Here is a 17,366-nt window from a genome sequence, read left to right on the forward strand (position 1 = left end):
GTGGTTGGATACCTGAAGGTCCCGGTCTAGGCTCCAAAGGAATCAGAGGAATTATCGGAGGCACCATGATGGCATCGAAGGCACCGGTGCAAGCATCGAGGGCATCAATGGATGACTCGGTGGTGCCGACGGACCTATCGGCACCAATGGATGGGTCGGTGGCGAGGGACATAATGGCACTGATGGCTGAGGCAGAACTCCCGATGGAGGGATGCGGAACGGTGTTTCTCCTCCCGATGATGCTATCAATGGGGAGGGCATCGGAACCCCGGGATCCATCGGTGGAAAAGTGGCCATAAGCACTTCCATCCTGGATAGCAGCGATGCCAGCGCTGCCGGAATCGGGTCGGTAATCGATTCCGCTATCGGTACCGGTGTCAGAGGAACCTGGAGTCGTTGCATCGCCTTGTTGATGGCCTCCTGAACCATCCGGTCCAGTTCTTCTCGGAGACCTAGAGCAAGCAGCCCCGGCTCCGGAATAGAAGAGGAAGGCAGAGGTATAGCCGGAGGGACCACCGTTAAAGACGGAGTCGCGGCTCCCAATCCCCGATCGGATGAGGGTTTCCTCGGTGACCCAGTCGCAGGAATGGTTGGTGCCTTTCCTGGACGGGGTTTTTTCGACAGCGGCTCGGACCATGGCGAGGTCGATGATTTCACTCCCTCTATGGTCCGAGTCTTACGGTGTCGATGGCGATGTTTCTCCCTGTGATCCCCTCGATCCTGAGGGGGAGTAGAGGGTGTCGATGGCCGAGAAGTCGTCGATGCCGGTCGGTCACTTGTCGGTGGTCGATGCTGGCTCGAAGTTGACGGTGCCGGTTCTGACGACATCTATGCAATGGACGGAGTCGGGGTTTGAGTACGGAAGAGAAGTTCCATCTTCTCCATTCTGGCCTTGCGACCCTTAGGTGTCATTAGGGCACATTTGGTGTAGGTCAAGACATCGTGCTCGCGTCCTAAACACATTACACAGACTTTATGGGGGTCTGTGATAGACATGGTGCAGGTACAGTCTGGGCACAGACGAAACCCCGACGCCATGGCCATGGAAAAAAAAAATCAAGAAGCAGTACGGTAGACGGCTAGTAGGCCACGAGGGCCAAACTCGACGGTAATCGACGGGAAACGGGTAAAAACTTACCGGAGTACCGCGGACTGAGAAAAGTTAGAGGAGGGACCCCTGTGGTGCAATTTAACTTTTAGTAATTCCGTGTGGAAAATTCCTGTCAGGAATCTCTTCAGAGCTCCTTTACCGTGAGGCTACTGCTGCGCGGAAAAAAGAAGACTGAAGGGGGACCCCTGCTGGCTGCAGGGTTAGTGCCATGCTGGGCATGCTCAGTAGGGACCAGTCAAAGTTCTGGAAACTTTGACAGAAGTTTTCCGTGATTGGGCTCCATCTCTGAGGACTACCATCCTGCTTGTCCTGTGAGAAAGTCTTTTAGCTAGGTGCTCCCTTCCTCCTGCATGGTGACAGGATTACCTCAGGCTCCTCAGTCAATATCAAAGCAAGGTAGGTATGCTAGAACTGTCCGGGGAGGCGGGCGGGTCAGCATGGCTAATTCATCTGCTATCTACGGAAAACACCGTTTACAATAAGCAAACTTGCTCTTTTCACATAGATAAGCAGCTGAATTAGCCATGCTGTATGGGAGTCCCCAGCTGATGTATTGAGCAATAATATCTGCGAAGTTCCATTTACTTCCACTTTTCTTTTTTTTTTTGCTCAATACGATAATAATGGCGGACAGTTCCCATGAAGGCTGTATTTGTGTGGAATCAGTGCTCTTCTGTAGAATAGTCCATCTCAATAGGGCATCAACTGCTGTTTGTTTGTCTAAACAATAGTGGGATGTGGAGTGTGTAGCGATGACTATGTCGCCGCTGTACAGATGCCTATGAGAGGTACGTGATGGAGAGAGGCAATGAGGCTGCCATTGCATGCACCTGCTGTGTCCTTGGGGTTGCAGATAGTGTTTGTGACCGTATGTTATAACAAACTGGATCGAGGTGGATAACCATGTGGAGAAAGTGCTTCCCGTTAATGGAAGTGCTTGTGCATTCGGATGGAATGAAAGAAGTAGTAGTGATGGTCGATTGGGTGAAAGAGTGCGCTGTTTGTAGTATGCCAGCGCACCTTTACCAAGTAAGGTGTGTAACCTTCCCGCATGGGCAATTGCAAGAGGGTTTAGATAGAACTTGGGTAAGGTGATGGTTTGGTTAATGTGGAAATTGAAAATCATCGTTGGTAGAGATTTAGTGTAAGTGCGCAAGGTCATCTTGTCCTGGTGGAATTGAAGATAAGGAGGGTAGTGAAATAATGAGTATGTCACTAATTCTCCTTGCAAAAGTTAAAAACATCCAGGCAAACACCTTCCAAGAGGTAGTGAAGGTGACAAGCATCCAAAGGTTCAAAGGGTGAAATCACTAGATGTTCAAGAACCAAATGAATGTCCTACGGCACCGGTGGCTTGTGTAGAGGTGGACATAGGCGTAATACCTCCTTCATGAATTTTGCTACTAAGGAATGAGAGGAGAATGTGATCTCCAACTAGATGAATGATATGAGCTGCCAAAACATAGTGAGGAAAGTAGCAAGGCCTTTGCTATAAATTAGCAGGTAAAATGGATCAATACCTGTTGATGAACACCAGGAAGCGTAGCGGGACTACTTTCTTTGGTAATTGAGCCAGGTGGATAGTCCTCTTGAGGACAAGAAGACCTCTTGAAGGATAGGAGAAATGTTTAAGCGCTAGTAAGCGAGCTTTTTTTTTTTTCCCATGCAGTGAGGTGTAGGGAGGAGTGAAGAAGATGTAGCAGTGTACCCTTGTCCTGGGTAAGACGCTGTGAGTTGGCGACCAGGGAAATCTGGTTGTGGATTGAAAAACGTAGTAGGTAACTGTAGAATGGTTGTCTTGGCCATGCTGGCGGGAGTAGGATCAGATCCGCCTGGTCTACTATGGATCTCTGGATTGTGCGAGAGAGGAGAGGTATTGAAGGGAATGTAGAGAGTGGGGCTTATGACCAATTGATGAGAAAAACATCTGGAGCGAGCCGGAGTGGGCTCGGGTAAACCAAGGAAAAATTCTGCAGTTTCCTGCTGCTCTCCGTCGGATAGAGATCGACTGTAGGGAGACCTCGAACTGAGAGTACTTTATTAGCTACTTTGGATTCAGTTCCCCTTAGTGGGGGTGAAATTCCGCTGAGTTTCACCTCTCTGGAATTGTGAATCCCGGTCAGGTTGCAGTGAGCTGTATCTTTAAGGAGCCAACTCTAGTATTTGAACTGCTGGTCTGCAGAGGGTCCATGAACCCAACCCTCCTTCCTTGTTTACATAGGACATTGTAACATGGTTGTCCGAGGGAATCATGATTATATGCCCTTGTATGGAATCCTTGGAGTATTAAAGGGCGTTGATTACCGCTTTGGGGACCCGAAGGTGTATGTGAGTGTATGTTCATACAAAGTCTATCGACCTTTTGTCCATAACTCGAGCAGTTGATCTTCTGTAGGGGGATGCATCCCTGGTGAGTAGTATGTGATGTCGAAGGGGGTGCAGGGGTGAGCCAGTCAATCGTGTCAACAGGAGTAGCCATCAATTGGATTTGTCTTCCCATGTTGATGGCATAGGGAAGTTGAGGAGGTCGTGGATTGAGAAAAAACCCATTGGTGACCGAGACTTCATTGAAGGTGACATATATGGAGACACGTATGTAGATGGCTGCCACCATATGTCCTAAAACAGGTAGGACTTGGCGAGGCATTACTATGGTACTGAGAAGTAGAATTATAGACAACATGGAGAAAGCTATTGCTCTCGGGTGAGGTGGGAAAACTTTGACTGGAATCGCTTCGATATAGGCTCATTTGAAATGTAAGTGTGAGTGGTCTCCAGTTTCGATTGACCTTCGTTAGAAATCGTCTGCAAACACTGTCTCTTTGAAGTGCTGGATTGGATGTTAGTAGGAGCCCATCGTTCAGGTAGGGAAAAATATTTGCACCCTCCTGACGACAAAGGTGTGCCCCCGCCAGTGCTATGCATGTGGTGAAATTTTGGGGCAGAGACAAGTCCGAATGGAAGAATTTGTACTGGAAGTGATGGTTGTCTGCTTGGAAACAGAGGAACACCAGGATTGGGGTGCATCTGAATGTGAGTTTGTGCGTCTTTCAAGGCTAGTGAGCACATCCAATTTTCAGGCTGAAGAAAGGGAAGAATGGATTTGATAGAAGTCATTTGGAACTTCTCCTATTTGAGGTATTTGTTAAGGTACAGAGGTCCCAAATTGGGTGTAAGTTTCCCGATTTCATGGGAACAAGAATAATGGGAATAAAAACCCTTGATGGAATTCCAGGTTAGGCAATTTTCGTATGATCGAGAACACCATGGATCCGATGCAATCTGATTCCAGGGTGGAAGGTAGTTGGGCAACTGTTCCCCACAGGAAATGATGGTGGCCTTTTTTGATGTCTAAACCCCTGACTGGGTTTTTGCAGACTGAAGGTCTGTTTGTCATCACGGCTGATGATGTGCTCCAGTACGCTGGCGTGGTGGCAGTCGCTAATAAGCCAGTTGTCTCGATGGTCGAGAAGACGGAGGCTTATAACAGGAATAAGGTTTAAATATCATAAAGGTTGACCTTTGTTAAGGTCGAGTTAAATTTTCACGTCGTGATGTAGATGGACATTGAGGAGATGCTAGCGTTCCTTGAGGCTGGTTACAGTATAATGAACTGGTCTATGAAGCAATTTTATGAATGACATGGTAAATTTGCGTACTTGTAATGAACATCGTGTTTTATGGTGGTAGAAATAACCATGCAAGGCATTTGGATGCCAAGGCAGTCGTTGAAGTTTTAGAAGAGATCTTAAAATCCTTCATAAATGGACCTCAAATAGTGTCTTGACCTTTCCTCAAAAGTATGGTATTGAGGCGGTAAGGCGGTAGGAGAGTCTTGTTGAATAAATGGTTGTGAATGTGGGCGTTGAACATCGCAGATGAAATGACGTTCTTGCGAGGTCATTCAATGTTTTATTATTCCTATTCGGTGGTGTTTGCATTACCAATTAACTACCACGTACTGATGTGTAAGTGGAACGGTAGCATGGAAATAGAATCTTTTCAATCCAAATTCCAAGTGAAGTCCAGGACCTGTCTATTGAGGCTGGCATCTAGGTGTTGTGACCTGCGAGTGTGGATGCAAATTTCGTATGCGTTCCTGAGTTGAGTCGCCGACGGGCGGTGTGCCTGCGGATCGTGTACACGCCGGTGGTAGAAAGGGAGGGAGAACGCATCGAGCCGTAGCATGCCAGTTTCCGGGCAAGAGTGTTGCTGCCAATGATACACGTTAAGCGGTGGCTCCATTTTTTTTTTTTTGCAGTCATGCATTCTGGGCTTTCGCACTCCTTAGGCCTGTGTTCGTGGTTTGCTTCGGCACGCTTGTGAACTTCTCATAATTTTTTATTTATTTATCTATTTATTTATCTATTTATTTTTAATTAATTTTTTTTAGCATGCGGAAGCATCAGCGTGTCAATGGAGGCATTGATGTGCTCGTGGATGTGGTGGGCTGTTATCATCAAGGACACGTTGTTGCGGCATTGGACACTGCAGCGTGCTGGTGAACGCACCTGTCCTTGATGTGTGCTGATGCGCCGGCGGCCGCATCCACGCGTCCCATGCGCCGGCGGCCGCATCCGCACATCCCCTCCACGCGTCCCATGCGCCGGTGGATGCGCTTGCCCATCCCATGGGCCGGTAGCAGCATGTCTATACGCCGGTGAGCACTTGTCAATGCGCTGGCGGCTGCTTTCGCGCATCCCATGCGCCGGCGGCAGCATCAATACGCCAGCGGTGGCGTCCGCGCATTGAGGTGCCGGCGGACGCTTCCACGCATCCCATGCGCCGGCGGCTGCGTGTCAATGCGCCAACAGACGTGTGTCGAGGCGCCAGCAGTCGCGTCCACGCGTCGAGGTGCCAGCGGACGCTTCCATGCATCGAGGCGCCAGCGGACGCTTCCCTGCGTCATAGTGCCAGTGGGCGCATCCCTGCACCGGCCTGTCGCAGTGCCTGTAATATAGAAACATAGAAACATAGAAATGACGGCAGAAGACGACCAAACGGCCCATCCAGTCTGCCCAGCAAGCTTCACACATCTTTTCTCTCATACTTATCTGTTTCTCTTAGCTCTTGGTTCTATTTCCCTTCCACCCCCACCATTAACGTAGAGAGCAGTGATGGAGCTGCATCCAAGTGAAATATCTAGCTTGATTAGTTAGGGGTAGTAGGGGTAGTAACCACCACAATAAGCAAGCTACACCCATGCTTGTTTTACCCAGACTATGTTATACAGCCCTTAATGTCCCATGGTGCGCGGGAACTCCACTCGGTGCCAGGCCAGGTGAACTGGGAGGCTACCAAGGAGGTAAGCACTAGAAAGAGGGCTTCCATGGCCCGACGGGGGTCCCCGGAGACAGGGGATTTCTTCTCAGAAGTGCCATCATCATTTTTTTTTTTTTTTTGCCCGCGATGCAGTGTCTGCGCCGGTGAGTCCATCGACTGTAACAGGAGTGCCCTTCACCCAGGCTCTACTCGGCATCGGCCCGGGAAGAAACACTGGAGGCCCACCAAGGAGGCAAGTTAAACATCAAATCGTCTGGGAGGGGGGAGGGTATGCCCAGAAACATGTAAGTAGATCTCTTGAGGGCAGGTTTTAAAGGAGTTTTTTTTTTTTTATTATTTATCTGTCGATATGTATGCCGAGCCTTCTGTCGATATGTATGCCGATATGTATGCCGAGCCTTCCCCGCCACTTGTCCAACAGCCTAACTTAGAATTGTTCCAGCAATTATGTAAATAAATAACGTTCCAGCAATTATGCAAATAAATAAACGCTAAATCATGTTACAAGTTATCATGAGGACGGCTCCTTGCCTCCCTCACATACTCTCTTGTATATTGTACTTTATCTTCGTTCCCCCTTTCTTGTTTCCTACTCCCAGTTAAGGCATCCTTGTTATTATGTAACTTTATACTCCTTCAAATTGTCTCTTGTTGATTGGTTGGTTATAGTTACTGCCTAGTTCAATGTAAACCGAGTTGATTTGATTTGTATCAAGAAAGTCGGTATATAAAAGCCTTTAATAAATAAATAAAATAAATGTATATCCTTATTAATATAATGAAGAAAAGTTGTTTTTTTTTCTTGTCATATAATGTGAAGAGAAGAAGAGAGCTCCGTGCGCGGAAAAAAAGAGACCGAGGAACCTGAGGTAATCCTGTCACCATGCAGGAGGGAAGGAGCACCTAGCTAAAAGACTTTACTAGTCTTAGAGAGCTCCGCCACCTAGTGGCATGGAGGATGTACCCATACAGCATGGCTAATTCAGCTGCTTATCAATGTGAAAGACATCTTTTCTATATTTTTACACTTTTTTCAGTAAAATGTCCACCTTTTACTGTAGCTATAATCAATTTCTTTCTTTTTTGGGACGGGTGGAAAATGGGTTTGTAATTTCATTCCCCGAGTCAAGGTGTATTTCTAATTTACCTACATCAAATGTGATATGTGCATAGAGTTCTCAAAGATCAGCAGCATCTGATTCCTAATGGCAGAAGCAGCTTTCGAAAACTTACTAGCTCCCCATGAATTAAAAAGAAAAACAAAAAGGGGATCTGGCAATTGAATTGCTGCATGCTTTTGCTAGCCCTACTTCTTTATTAATTAAAAGCAATAACCTTATCCTTTAATGCTCTCTCATACGTTATCCTCAAAACACTCTCTTACATCTCTTAACTAATACAATCTTATCTACTTTGTAGACTGAAAAGCAAATTGTCTTTTGCAGATTGCATGGCAGCCTCTCTTATCCCAAATACTCATCTTGCTAATCATCATACCTTATCCTCCATGGCTACTTCTGTTGATAAGGTGTTCTCAGTGTTCCATTTTTGAGTGAAAGTGAGTCCCATGTCCTTCATCTTGTACTTGGTCTCTAGTTGAGCATTGGCTTTGCCCGTGTCAGTGCTAGCAGATCCGCTGGTAACAAATTCCTGGCAAAAATACCACAGCGTACTCAGAATGTGCCATATTATAGCAAAATAAGGGTTTGATTTGTCAAAGCTTTTTTCCCCATTCTGTGTCTATAGTAAAAATGCTTAGTAAATTGGGCCCTAAGGTCGAACAGAACTATAGAAAGTATGATGGATACACATGACAAAATAAACGGATGGATAAGTTCTCATATGGCCAAGTTTCTGTGTTCGTGGTGGATGCTTCAAAAGTTTACTAACTGCAAACTAAAGAAAATAAATCAAAAGATTTACATGTATCCTGGATAGTTGAAATTATATTCATTCCTTAATCAGATTAAGGAAAAAAGATTTCCTGGTGAATTATGCTAATTCTTCATCATTACCATTTTTTCCATCTGGAAATCCCATCCATGCTGCCACTTGTAGCCCTAAATCAAAAACTCATTCACTGTCAGCCAGAGGACAAAAGCAGCATTCACCACCTTACTTGGGATTTCCAAGTGATTCAACAAATTTCACATTAACTACTGTCATGGATCACTGAAAGCTTAAATTGTGAAAGAATAAATCTTTTCTAATGGATTCTTTTGTTCTGTTTTGTTCCTTTAATCAGAAATTTTTATAGATTATTCAAACATTGCAGAGACAGATGCTTATGCATCAAGTAAACAATGTTAATTCACTAACCATAAAGAAACTATCCTTCCATTTCTTTTAATCCCTCCCTTCTTTTCTCTCTCACTCACCCTCCCCTCTAAGAAGGACCAATCAACATCATATTCACCCATATTCATAACTATACATGTAAATCTACACACACACACACACACACACGACTATTAATATTTGACTTTCTTCAATCCTAACAAAATTTCAAAATTTCCCCAAGAATTTTGAAAATAAATCAAGCTTATTTTTGGCCATCATTTCCTCACAATCTGTGGTAACAGATCAAATCATTCTCTGAACATGACTGATTTATTTTCCAGTTTCTCAAGATTCCATACAGCTATTATGACTATTCTACTCTAATGATTTTGCCAAAAATTCCACACATTGCTCTCTAGATTTAATTCCTAAGAGGATCCAAAACTGGAGGCATTACGGGTTTTACATTCTACCATTCATTCTATAAAATCCAAAACCTTTTTTTTCAAAATAGCTATACAAGCAGACACAACCAGATAATAGGAAAACAAGTACCTCGCTGATTACAAGTCTCTCTAACACATAAAAGTATTTCTATGTATTTTATTTATTTGATTCAGGCACCAATACAGCCTTTGGGAAAACATACCTTATCATCCTTGCATCAGAATCCACAATCACATGACTTTTATGTGACCACTGCCCTTTCCCAAAGTTTATCTTCTAAAAAGAACAACTACATCTTTTTTCCACTTCACTTTTAAATTATTTAAATTCATTGATATTGAATCTCTCAGAAGAATGTATCACCTGGAAGCTCAAATTAAGCCCTCGCAGAGGAAATATATTTATTCCAAACTATTTTTGTCCCAAAGTTTGTTTTTTAACTGTTTATTTTCATGTTTTATCTGCAAATTTAACAGTCACAACAGTTACAATGCCGGATATAGAGGGAGATAGTAACAACACATCAAAAAGACTTACATGCATCATAGAAGCTTTGTCTAAATTCTTTTATCAAATATCAATTCATCCAGATGTTCAAGAAAACTAGCACACCCATCTGTGTACATACATGAGAAGACTGCCCCCACAAACATATTACACTCCTACCAAGTCTGATCAGCCCAATGAAACCAAAAGGGTGGCCAAACTATATCATATATCATATATCATATGGCGACTGTTTTCTGTATCCCGTCCCTGAGGCGACTGTTCAATTCCTTGTAAACCGGTGCGATATGTATGCTATACAGGAACATCGGTATATAAAAATTTAAAAATAAATACATAAATAAATAAATATAGAAAGGATTGTCTATGGAGCATATGCATTAAGTTTTTCTATTAAGACAATTTCATGCATCTAATGGCACCAACAATCTATTGTAAAAGCAGCCTTCCAGAGCATGGCAACTGTGAACTGTCCTGCACAGATCAAATGGTCAGGAAGTTGGCGCTTTGCTTTGCTTAAGTTATGATCATTCCATCTGCCCAGTAAACAAAGAGAGGGCTCCAGGCTGACCTCCCCTCCTAAAATACATCTCATCTCTTGTCCAACCTATTTCCAGAAGTTTCCACTAAAGGGCATGTCCACCACAAATGTAAATACATGCTCACCTGCTTGCACCCCCTCCAGCATAGGTTTGATGTCCCTGCTGAAAATTTAGCATAATATACCGGGAACCTATGTACTCTATGGAGGAGTTTCACCATTAGTTCTACTCCATTTTTTTAATTTTTGGTTTGTTGGATTTGATCATGATGTTTTAATGTAATTTTGGTTATTAGTTTAGTTAAGTAAGTAAGTTTTATTTCATATCCGTTTTTTATTTTATTTTCTATAAACTTACTTTATTTTAAATTTTCTTTTGAAAATATTGTAAACCGCTTCGGTCATTTCTAGTATTTGGTGAAACGGTATATAAATGTATTAAATAAATAAATAAATAAATACTCTCTTGCTACACAAAGAGATCATATGTGCCCTTTTCCATATATCCCTCCAATGTACTGTATTTAAATTCAAATGTAGATCCCTATTCCACTGCGCTTCTAAACTGAATGGAGGATCTCTTGCCGTCTGACAGGCTAACACCGCTTTGTAAAACTTTGAAATTCCCCGCGTTGGCATGTTCTCACGGGCAGTAACTTGTTCTACTGGATTGAGTACCTTTTATTCCCACCCCTTTCTCTCATAAGTCCCAGACTCCTCCATCAACCTTTGGTTAAAAAAAACAAACCCTGTCTCCCTCAGCACCTCATAGTTTTCCTTGAGATCTAAAAAGGATCTTATTTGAGCATCTTCCTCTTCCCATAGATGTCCTAGAAATTTTAAACCCTGTTTCCACCATATAGTTGCCTCCCTGTTGAGGTAGTGCTTGGCAACCTCGAGTTCCACCTAATGGGCATGATTCCCGACAACATTTATGGGGGAAATTCCAGATTTCTGCTGACCGTTTTCCAAATCTTGATAGTATGGCATATGTGTGGGCTTGCTCTGTACACCCTATTTCCACCATGTAGTAGCTCAGGTTTTAACAGTATCGGAAGATCCTGTCCACCTCTCAGCCACACTTCCAATAGATACCAGGGTGTCACCTGGTCTCTATGAAACCAGGGCAATGCACCTGTCAGGCCTGCTGCTCAGTAATAGTCCTGTAAATAGGGAAGTGCCATTCCCCCAGCCTCCTTCGGCCTCCACAGCATCCTAAACTTAATGCGTACTTTTTTATTGTACTATATAAATTTCCCCAGTGTCCCCTGCAAAGTGGAAAACCCACATGCTAGAACATGTATTTTAATCTGGGAATTATATTCATCTTCATTAAGTTTATTCTACCAGACCAAGAGTTGAATTTATCATCCCACTGCCGCATAATTGTATTTGTATAGGTCCACAGGTTTCTTGGCCACCCATATCCCCAAATATTTAAATCCCCTCTCTTGCCACCCAAAAATTTGAAAAGCATGGAGGAATGCCTTCTGCATTTAAAGTATCAATGGGGAACACCTCTGACTTAGTATAATTGATCTTGTATCTGGAAACCTTGCTATAAGCTGCTAAGACCGATATCACCCTTGGTGCCTATTCTTTTTGGATTTGTCAAAAACAGGAGAATGTCATCAGCATATAAAGAGATTTGGTGTGTCCTTCCACATCAAATTCGACATATCTGGGGAAGCTCTTACTTTTGCTGCTAAAACTTCAATAGCCAGGCCAACTAGCAATGGGGACGGGGGACATGCCTGCCTGATACTTTATAACACTGGGAAGGGACCTGAGCATATTCCATTAGTTAATACGCGTGCTCTAGACGCCAACCCAGGACTGAAATTTCTCTGGGAATCCCATCTTTTCTAACACTTGAAATAGGTATTAGAAAAGGTGGAATTCCCCTAATCTGTAAATTCCTTCAAATACATTTTTGTTCTTCCATAAAAGACTATGAATTATTGCAAGGAAATAGATGATGCATGTATGTAATACCAGTCTCTCCAGTGGACAATGGTGGAACCTCAACTGGCCAGCGCCATTGTGAAAAATGGAAGTGCTGCATCCAAAGGCTTAGAGGTTGCTGCGGGCCCCCTACCGGACTACCACCGGTAAAGCCCGGGTGGAACATTTTTTGAAAAAAAGAGAGGTGCCTGTGCCCCAGGTGCTCCAAAATGACAAAAATTGTTATCTTTTACTTTGGCCACATCCGGGAAGGGGGATAGATTAGTTTGCATAGACCCCTGGAGTTTGGGGACACTTTGGGGGTTGGGGAGGGTTATTTGGCTGGATTGGGCCATTTTAGACCATGGCGGCCAGGGCTCTGCTAATCCACGGTATTTTTCTCCACGATATTTTAATATGGGGGAAAATACCAGAGGGTTTACCAAGCTGCAGTACTGACTGTCACAGCTTAGTAAACGCGAAGTATTTTTCCATCCAGGGAAAATACCAGGGCTTAAGTAAATGAACCTCTACGTTTTTATCTGAGGCAATAGGTGAAGTGACTTGCCCAAGGTCATAAGAAGCATCAGTGGGAAAAGAGGGATTTGAATCTGACTTGCTGGTTCTCAGCCCCCTGCTCTAACCAGTGGTGTTTTTCTGCCATGTCAGTGACCTAGCATCTTTCTGAACCTGCGTCTTTTCCCCCTTGCAAATGGAATGGAAGATGGAGGCTGTCACTGGCCCCAGCCTGCATCCTTTTTTTTTTTTTAATTACCACTGGCGCTATCGATTAGGCAAGCCTTCCACTGCTTCACATTCCTTTAACTATCGTTTATTGGATTACATCTGCTGTGTCTCCACAAATTTGTGATATTGTCTATATCCCAGCCAAATGCCTTCAGGGCTTAAATTATAGGTATGATCTTCCTCATACAAAAGCTGAATGAGACTGCAACATATAACACAGACAGTTTAAAGCAATGACAGGGTGATTACATGCAAGGAGAAGAGGCACAAACTGGTCAAAAAATATACACAAACCAGGGAGGATAACTTTAAAACAATTGCACATGGTGGCATATATGTGTGTAGGTGGCCACATAGACTTTTACCATAATATTTTAGAACGTGTGCGTATTACATACATGTATATTACAAAATATGCTTATGTTTACCGCACAACATACATGTGTATGTAGGCCAATGTGCAATCACATTCAATGCATTAAAACCAAGTATTTCAATGCGTTTAACACATATACTTTATCCACTTATTTTTTAAATATACGCACATATATTTTATGCATTAAAATAAACTAGGACTTGCTCACGTGAGTTGGGATTTACACTCCTAAACTGGCCAATTTTAAAACATACACGTGTCAAAAAAATTAATCAGTTTACTAATTAGTTTACCAATTACCCAGTTCTTCTCCAGGTCATCAAGACCTTCCTGAACTTCCACCCATACGTCTCACCCAGTCCGTACAACACAAACACGTTTAATATCACTTATGCCACTTACGTTTAATATCACTTACACTGTGTAAAAATATATGAGTAAACTGGAAAATGTATGTGCATAAGGTGAAATCATACTTACCTGATAATTTTCATTCCTTGAATATTGCTTGACCAATCATTACAATTGGGATTTCCCTCCTCCTCAGTTTGAAAGAGACAGAGGATACACCTTTTTCATGACCTCACTTTAGGGCTAAAAAGGAAGCATGGCCTTGGCCACAACTAATAGCCTACTGCCAAAGCAATGTAACCACTAGGAAAAGAAAATTGTTTTTTACCTGCTAATTTTCGTTCCTGTAATACCACAGATCAGTCCAGACAAGTGGGTTTTGCATCCCTACCAGCAGATGGAGGCAGAAAACAAAACTTTGAGGCACTGTTACATAGCCGAGAGTGCCACCTGCAGTCCCTCAGTACTGACCTGTACCCAAGCCAAGATTAGAACCTAAAACCCTCTCCAGGGCGAACAGGTAAAGCAGGGCTGAAATCCCCTGCACTGGACCCTCTGTCATCTCCGGAAACCAAAACAAAAACATATACAAACTCAAAAAACTCCTTGGAATATGTTATAGCGACTATCAGGAAATGTAGTCTTTTGGCAGCAACGAGGAGGGTCTCTGGACTGATCTGTGTTATTACCAGAACGAAAATTAGCAGCTAAGAACCAATTTTCCTTTCCTGTTTATACCCAGATCAGTCCAGACAAGTGAGATGTACCCAAGCACCACTAAACTGGGTGAGAACCTGAAAGACCCGCACGCAATACACTCTCACCAAAGGATGCATCCTCCTGCGCCCACACATTCAAATGGTAATGCCTGGTGAAACTATGAAGCGAGACCCACACTGCCACTCTACAAATCTCCTGAAGAGATAGCAACTGACACTCTGCCCAAGAGGCTGTCTGCGCTCTTGTAGAATGCTCTTTCAGGCCTACTGGAATCCTGCGACCCTTACAAATATAAACAGAGCAAATGGCCTCCTTCAGCCAACGAGATATCGTGGCCTTTGAGGCCTTATCACCTTTCTTCGCACCCCCGAACAATACAAAAAGGGGATCTGACTGCCAAAAAGAATTAGTGACCTCCAAGTACCGCAACAGAGTCCGTTGCATATCCAAAAGATGCAGCTCTCTCTCCTGAGGAGAATCCTTAGACCACTCCATAAAAGCCGGAAGATCTACTGTCTGATTAACATGAAAAGATGACACCACCTTCGGTAAGAAAGAGGGACCATTCGCAACGTGACCCCGTCATTAGAAATATACAGAGAAGGATCTCTGCATGACAGAGCCTGCAATTCCGAAATCCGCCTGGTTGAGCATATGGCCACAGAAACACTGTCTTCAATGTCAGATCTTTCAATGTCGTCCTTCTCAAAGGCTCAAAGAGCGCACCACAAAACACTCACAGAACAAGACTGAGACTCCAATCCAGACACAACTTCCAAACCGGAGGCCGCAAATGCTTGACCCCCTTCAGGAATCGAACCACATCAGGATGAGAGGCCACAGACCTCCCCCGCAACTTGCCCTAAGAGAACCCAAAGCGGATACCTGAACCCGGAGGGAGTTATAGGTCAATCCCTCCTGCAAAAAGGCTAAAATCTGAGAAACGTCTACAGATAGGGGATCCAATCGCTGCTGAAGACACCATGACTCAAAAACCCTCCAAACCCTTACACACAACAGAAACGTAGCAGGTCTCCAAGCCTGGAGGAGGGTAGAAATAACCTGCTCCGAATTGCCTTTCAGATGCAGCCGCCACCTCTCAAAAGCCAAGCCACAAGACAAAAGTGATCCTCCCGATCCAAAAATATGGGCCCCTGACTTAGCAAGCTTGGCAGATGTGCCAATCTGAGAGGTCCCTCTACCGCAAGATGCATGAGATCTGCGAACCACGGGCGCCACGGTCACTCTGGTGCCAGTGGTTCGCCAACCCTGGATGTGACTCTTGCAGCACAGAACTTGCCCGACTAGTGGCCTCAGGGGAAACATGTACAGAAGCATCCCCGTCGGCCAAGGGCACATCAGAGCATCGAACTCTACTGTGCCGGCCTCTCTTCTGTGTCTGAAAAACCTCATCGTTGCATTGGCCCTTGTTGCCATAAGATCCAACTGGGGAATGCCCCACCTGGCACAGATACAATCCCAAGCTTCTGGGGATACCAGGATCCAACTGTTGCCTGTTGAAGAAATCCGCCTGCACATTGTCCGCACCCGTGACATGAGAAGCCGCTATTTACTTGAGATGGGGCTCTGCCCAAACGAATAACTGCCGAGCTTCCAGAACTACCGCATGATTCTTCATCCCTCCTTGCCGGTCGATGTATGCCACTGTCATGGCATTGTCCGAGAACATGCAAACCATCCTGCCTTGGATTCAGAAAGAAAGGCCTCCAGTGCCCGTCGGATCGCCCTTGTTTCCAGGCATTTGATGGATCAGGACCTCTCCTCCGCTGACCAAAGCCCTTGGGCAGTCCGCCCCAGGCATACTGCTCCCCAACCCTTGAGACTAGCATCATGTCACCGCCACCCAGTCCGGGGTTTCCAAATCAACTCCCTTTTCCAGGTTGTGACGCAACAGCCACCACAATAGACTAAACCTGGAATCTCATAGAAGAGGCAACAGCAGATGATACTCCTCCGGCAAGGGATTCCAACTGGACAAGAGCGCATTCTGCAACAGTCTCATGTGCACAAAAGCCTATGGAACCAAATCCAACATGGAAGTCATGGACCCCAGGACTTGCAAATAATCCCAGGCCGTTGGCACTGACAGCCACAACAGACACATCACCTGTACCTGTAACTTTGCCAACCTATCTGGGGTCAGAAACACCCTGTCCTTCTGGGTGCTGAAAAGTGCCCTCAGTTACTCCAATGACTGGGTGGGAACTAAATGACTCTTCACCATGTTTATCACCCAACCCAGTGACCGCAAGGTGTCCATGACTCGCTGGAGTGACTGCACGCACACCTCATCTGTCTTCGCACAAACAAGCCAATCATCCAGATACAGATGTACCAAAAACCCTTCTCATTGAAGAGCTGCTGTCACCACCACCATTACTTTCGTGAAGGTTCGTGGAGCCGTGGCCAAGCTGAAGGGAAGAGCTTGAAACTGGAAGTGCTGCCCCAACATTATGAATCAAAGAAATCTCTGATGGTCCTTTCAAATGAAAATACGGAGATACACCTCCATCAGGTCCAATGACGCCAAGAACTCTCCTCTGTGGACTGCTGCAATTACCTTTTGCAACGTCTCCATTCAAAAACGCCCTGTTCACTTTCTGCAAGTTGAGAATGGGCCGAAAGGTTCCTTCCTTCTTGGGCACCACAAAATAGATGGAGTACCTTCCCCACCCCTGTTCCTGCTGCGGGATGGGGACTATCATGTTTAAACTTAATAGCCTCTGCAGAGACCCCCATACTACCTCTCGCTTGCTTCGAGAAGCAACATGGGACTCCAGAGCATAACCTTCTCTCACTACCTCTAGAACCCACTGGTCCAAGGTAATCTTGGCCCACTCCTCACAAAAACAGGACAATCTGCCTCCTACCACTTCTACAGGGGAATGGACGATGCTGACTTCATTGTGATGACATTCCACCACCGGCCCCTTGGCCGGCAACATGTCTGGAAAACCTGCAGGTGCCTTGAAAGGACTGCTGTCATCCCACCGACTGCTTCACTCCCGCATCAGAGGAGGGCTTGCCTGAACGGAACC

At 44.7% G+C, this 17,366-nt stretch overlaps 1 protein-coding gene across 4 annotated transcripts in view; it reads right to left on the bottom strand.

Annotated features, from left to right (window-relative positions):
• VDAC3 (voltage dependent anion channel 3) overlaps positions 1-17,366 on the bottom strand; it is a 114,668-nt gene that overhangs the window by 77,144 nt on the left and 20,158 nt on the right. For all 4 annotated transcript variants that reach the window (XM_029603706.1, XM_029603707.1, XM_029603708.1 and 1 more), the window contains one exon: positions 7,892-8,044. In XM_029603706.1, the coding sequence (XP_029459566.1) occupies positions 7,892-8,044 (153 nt within the window). The remainder of the gene's footprint in view (positions 1-7,891; positions 8,045-17,366) is intronic.

Source organism: Rhinatrema bivittatum, chromosome 5 (assembly GCF_901001135.1).
Source record: "Rhinatrema bivittatum chromosome 5, aRhiBiv1.1, whole genome shotgun sequence".
In the NCBI taxonomy this organism is placed as follows: domain Eukaryota; kingdom Metazoa; phylum Chordata; class Amphibia; order Gymnophiona; family Rhinatrematidae; genus Rhinatrema; species Rhinatrema bivittatum.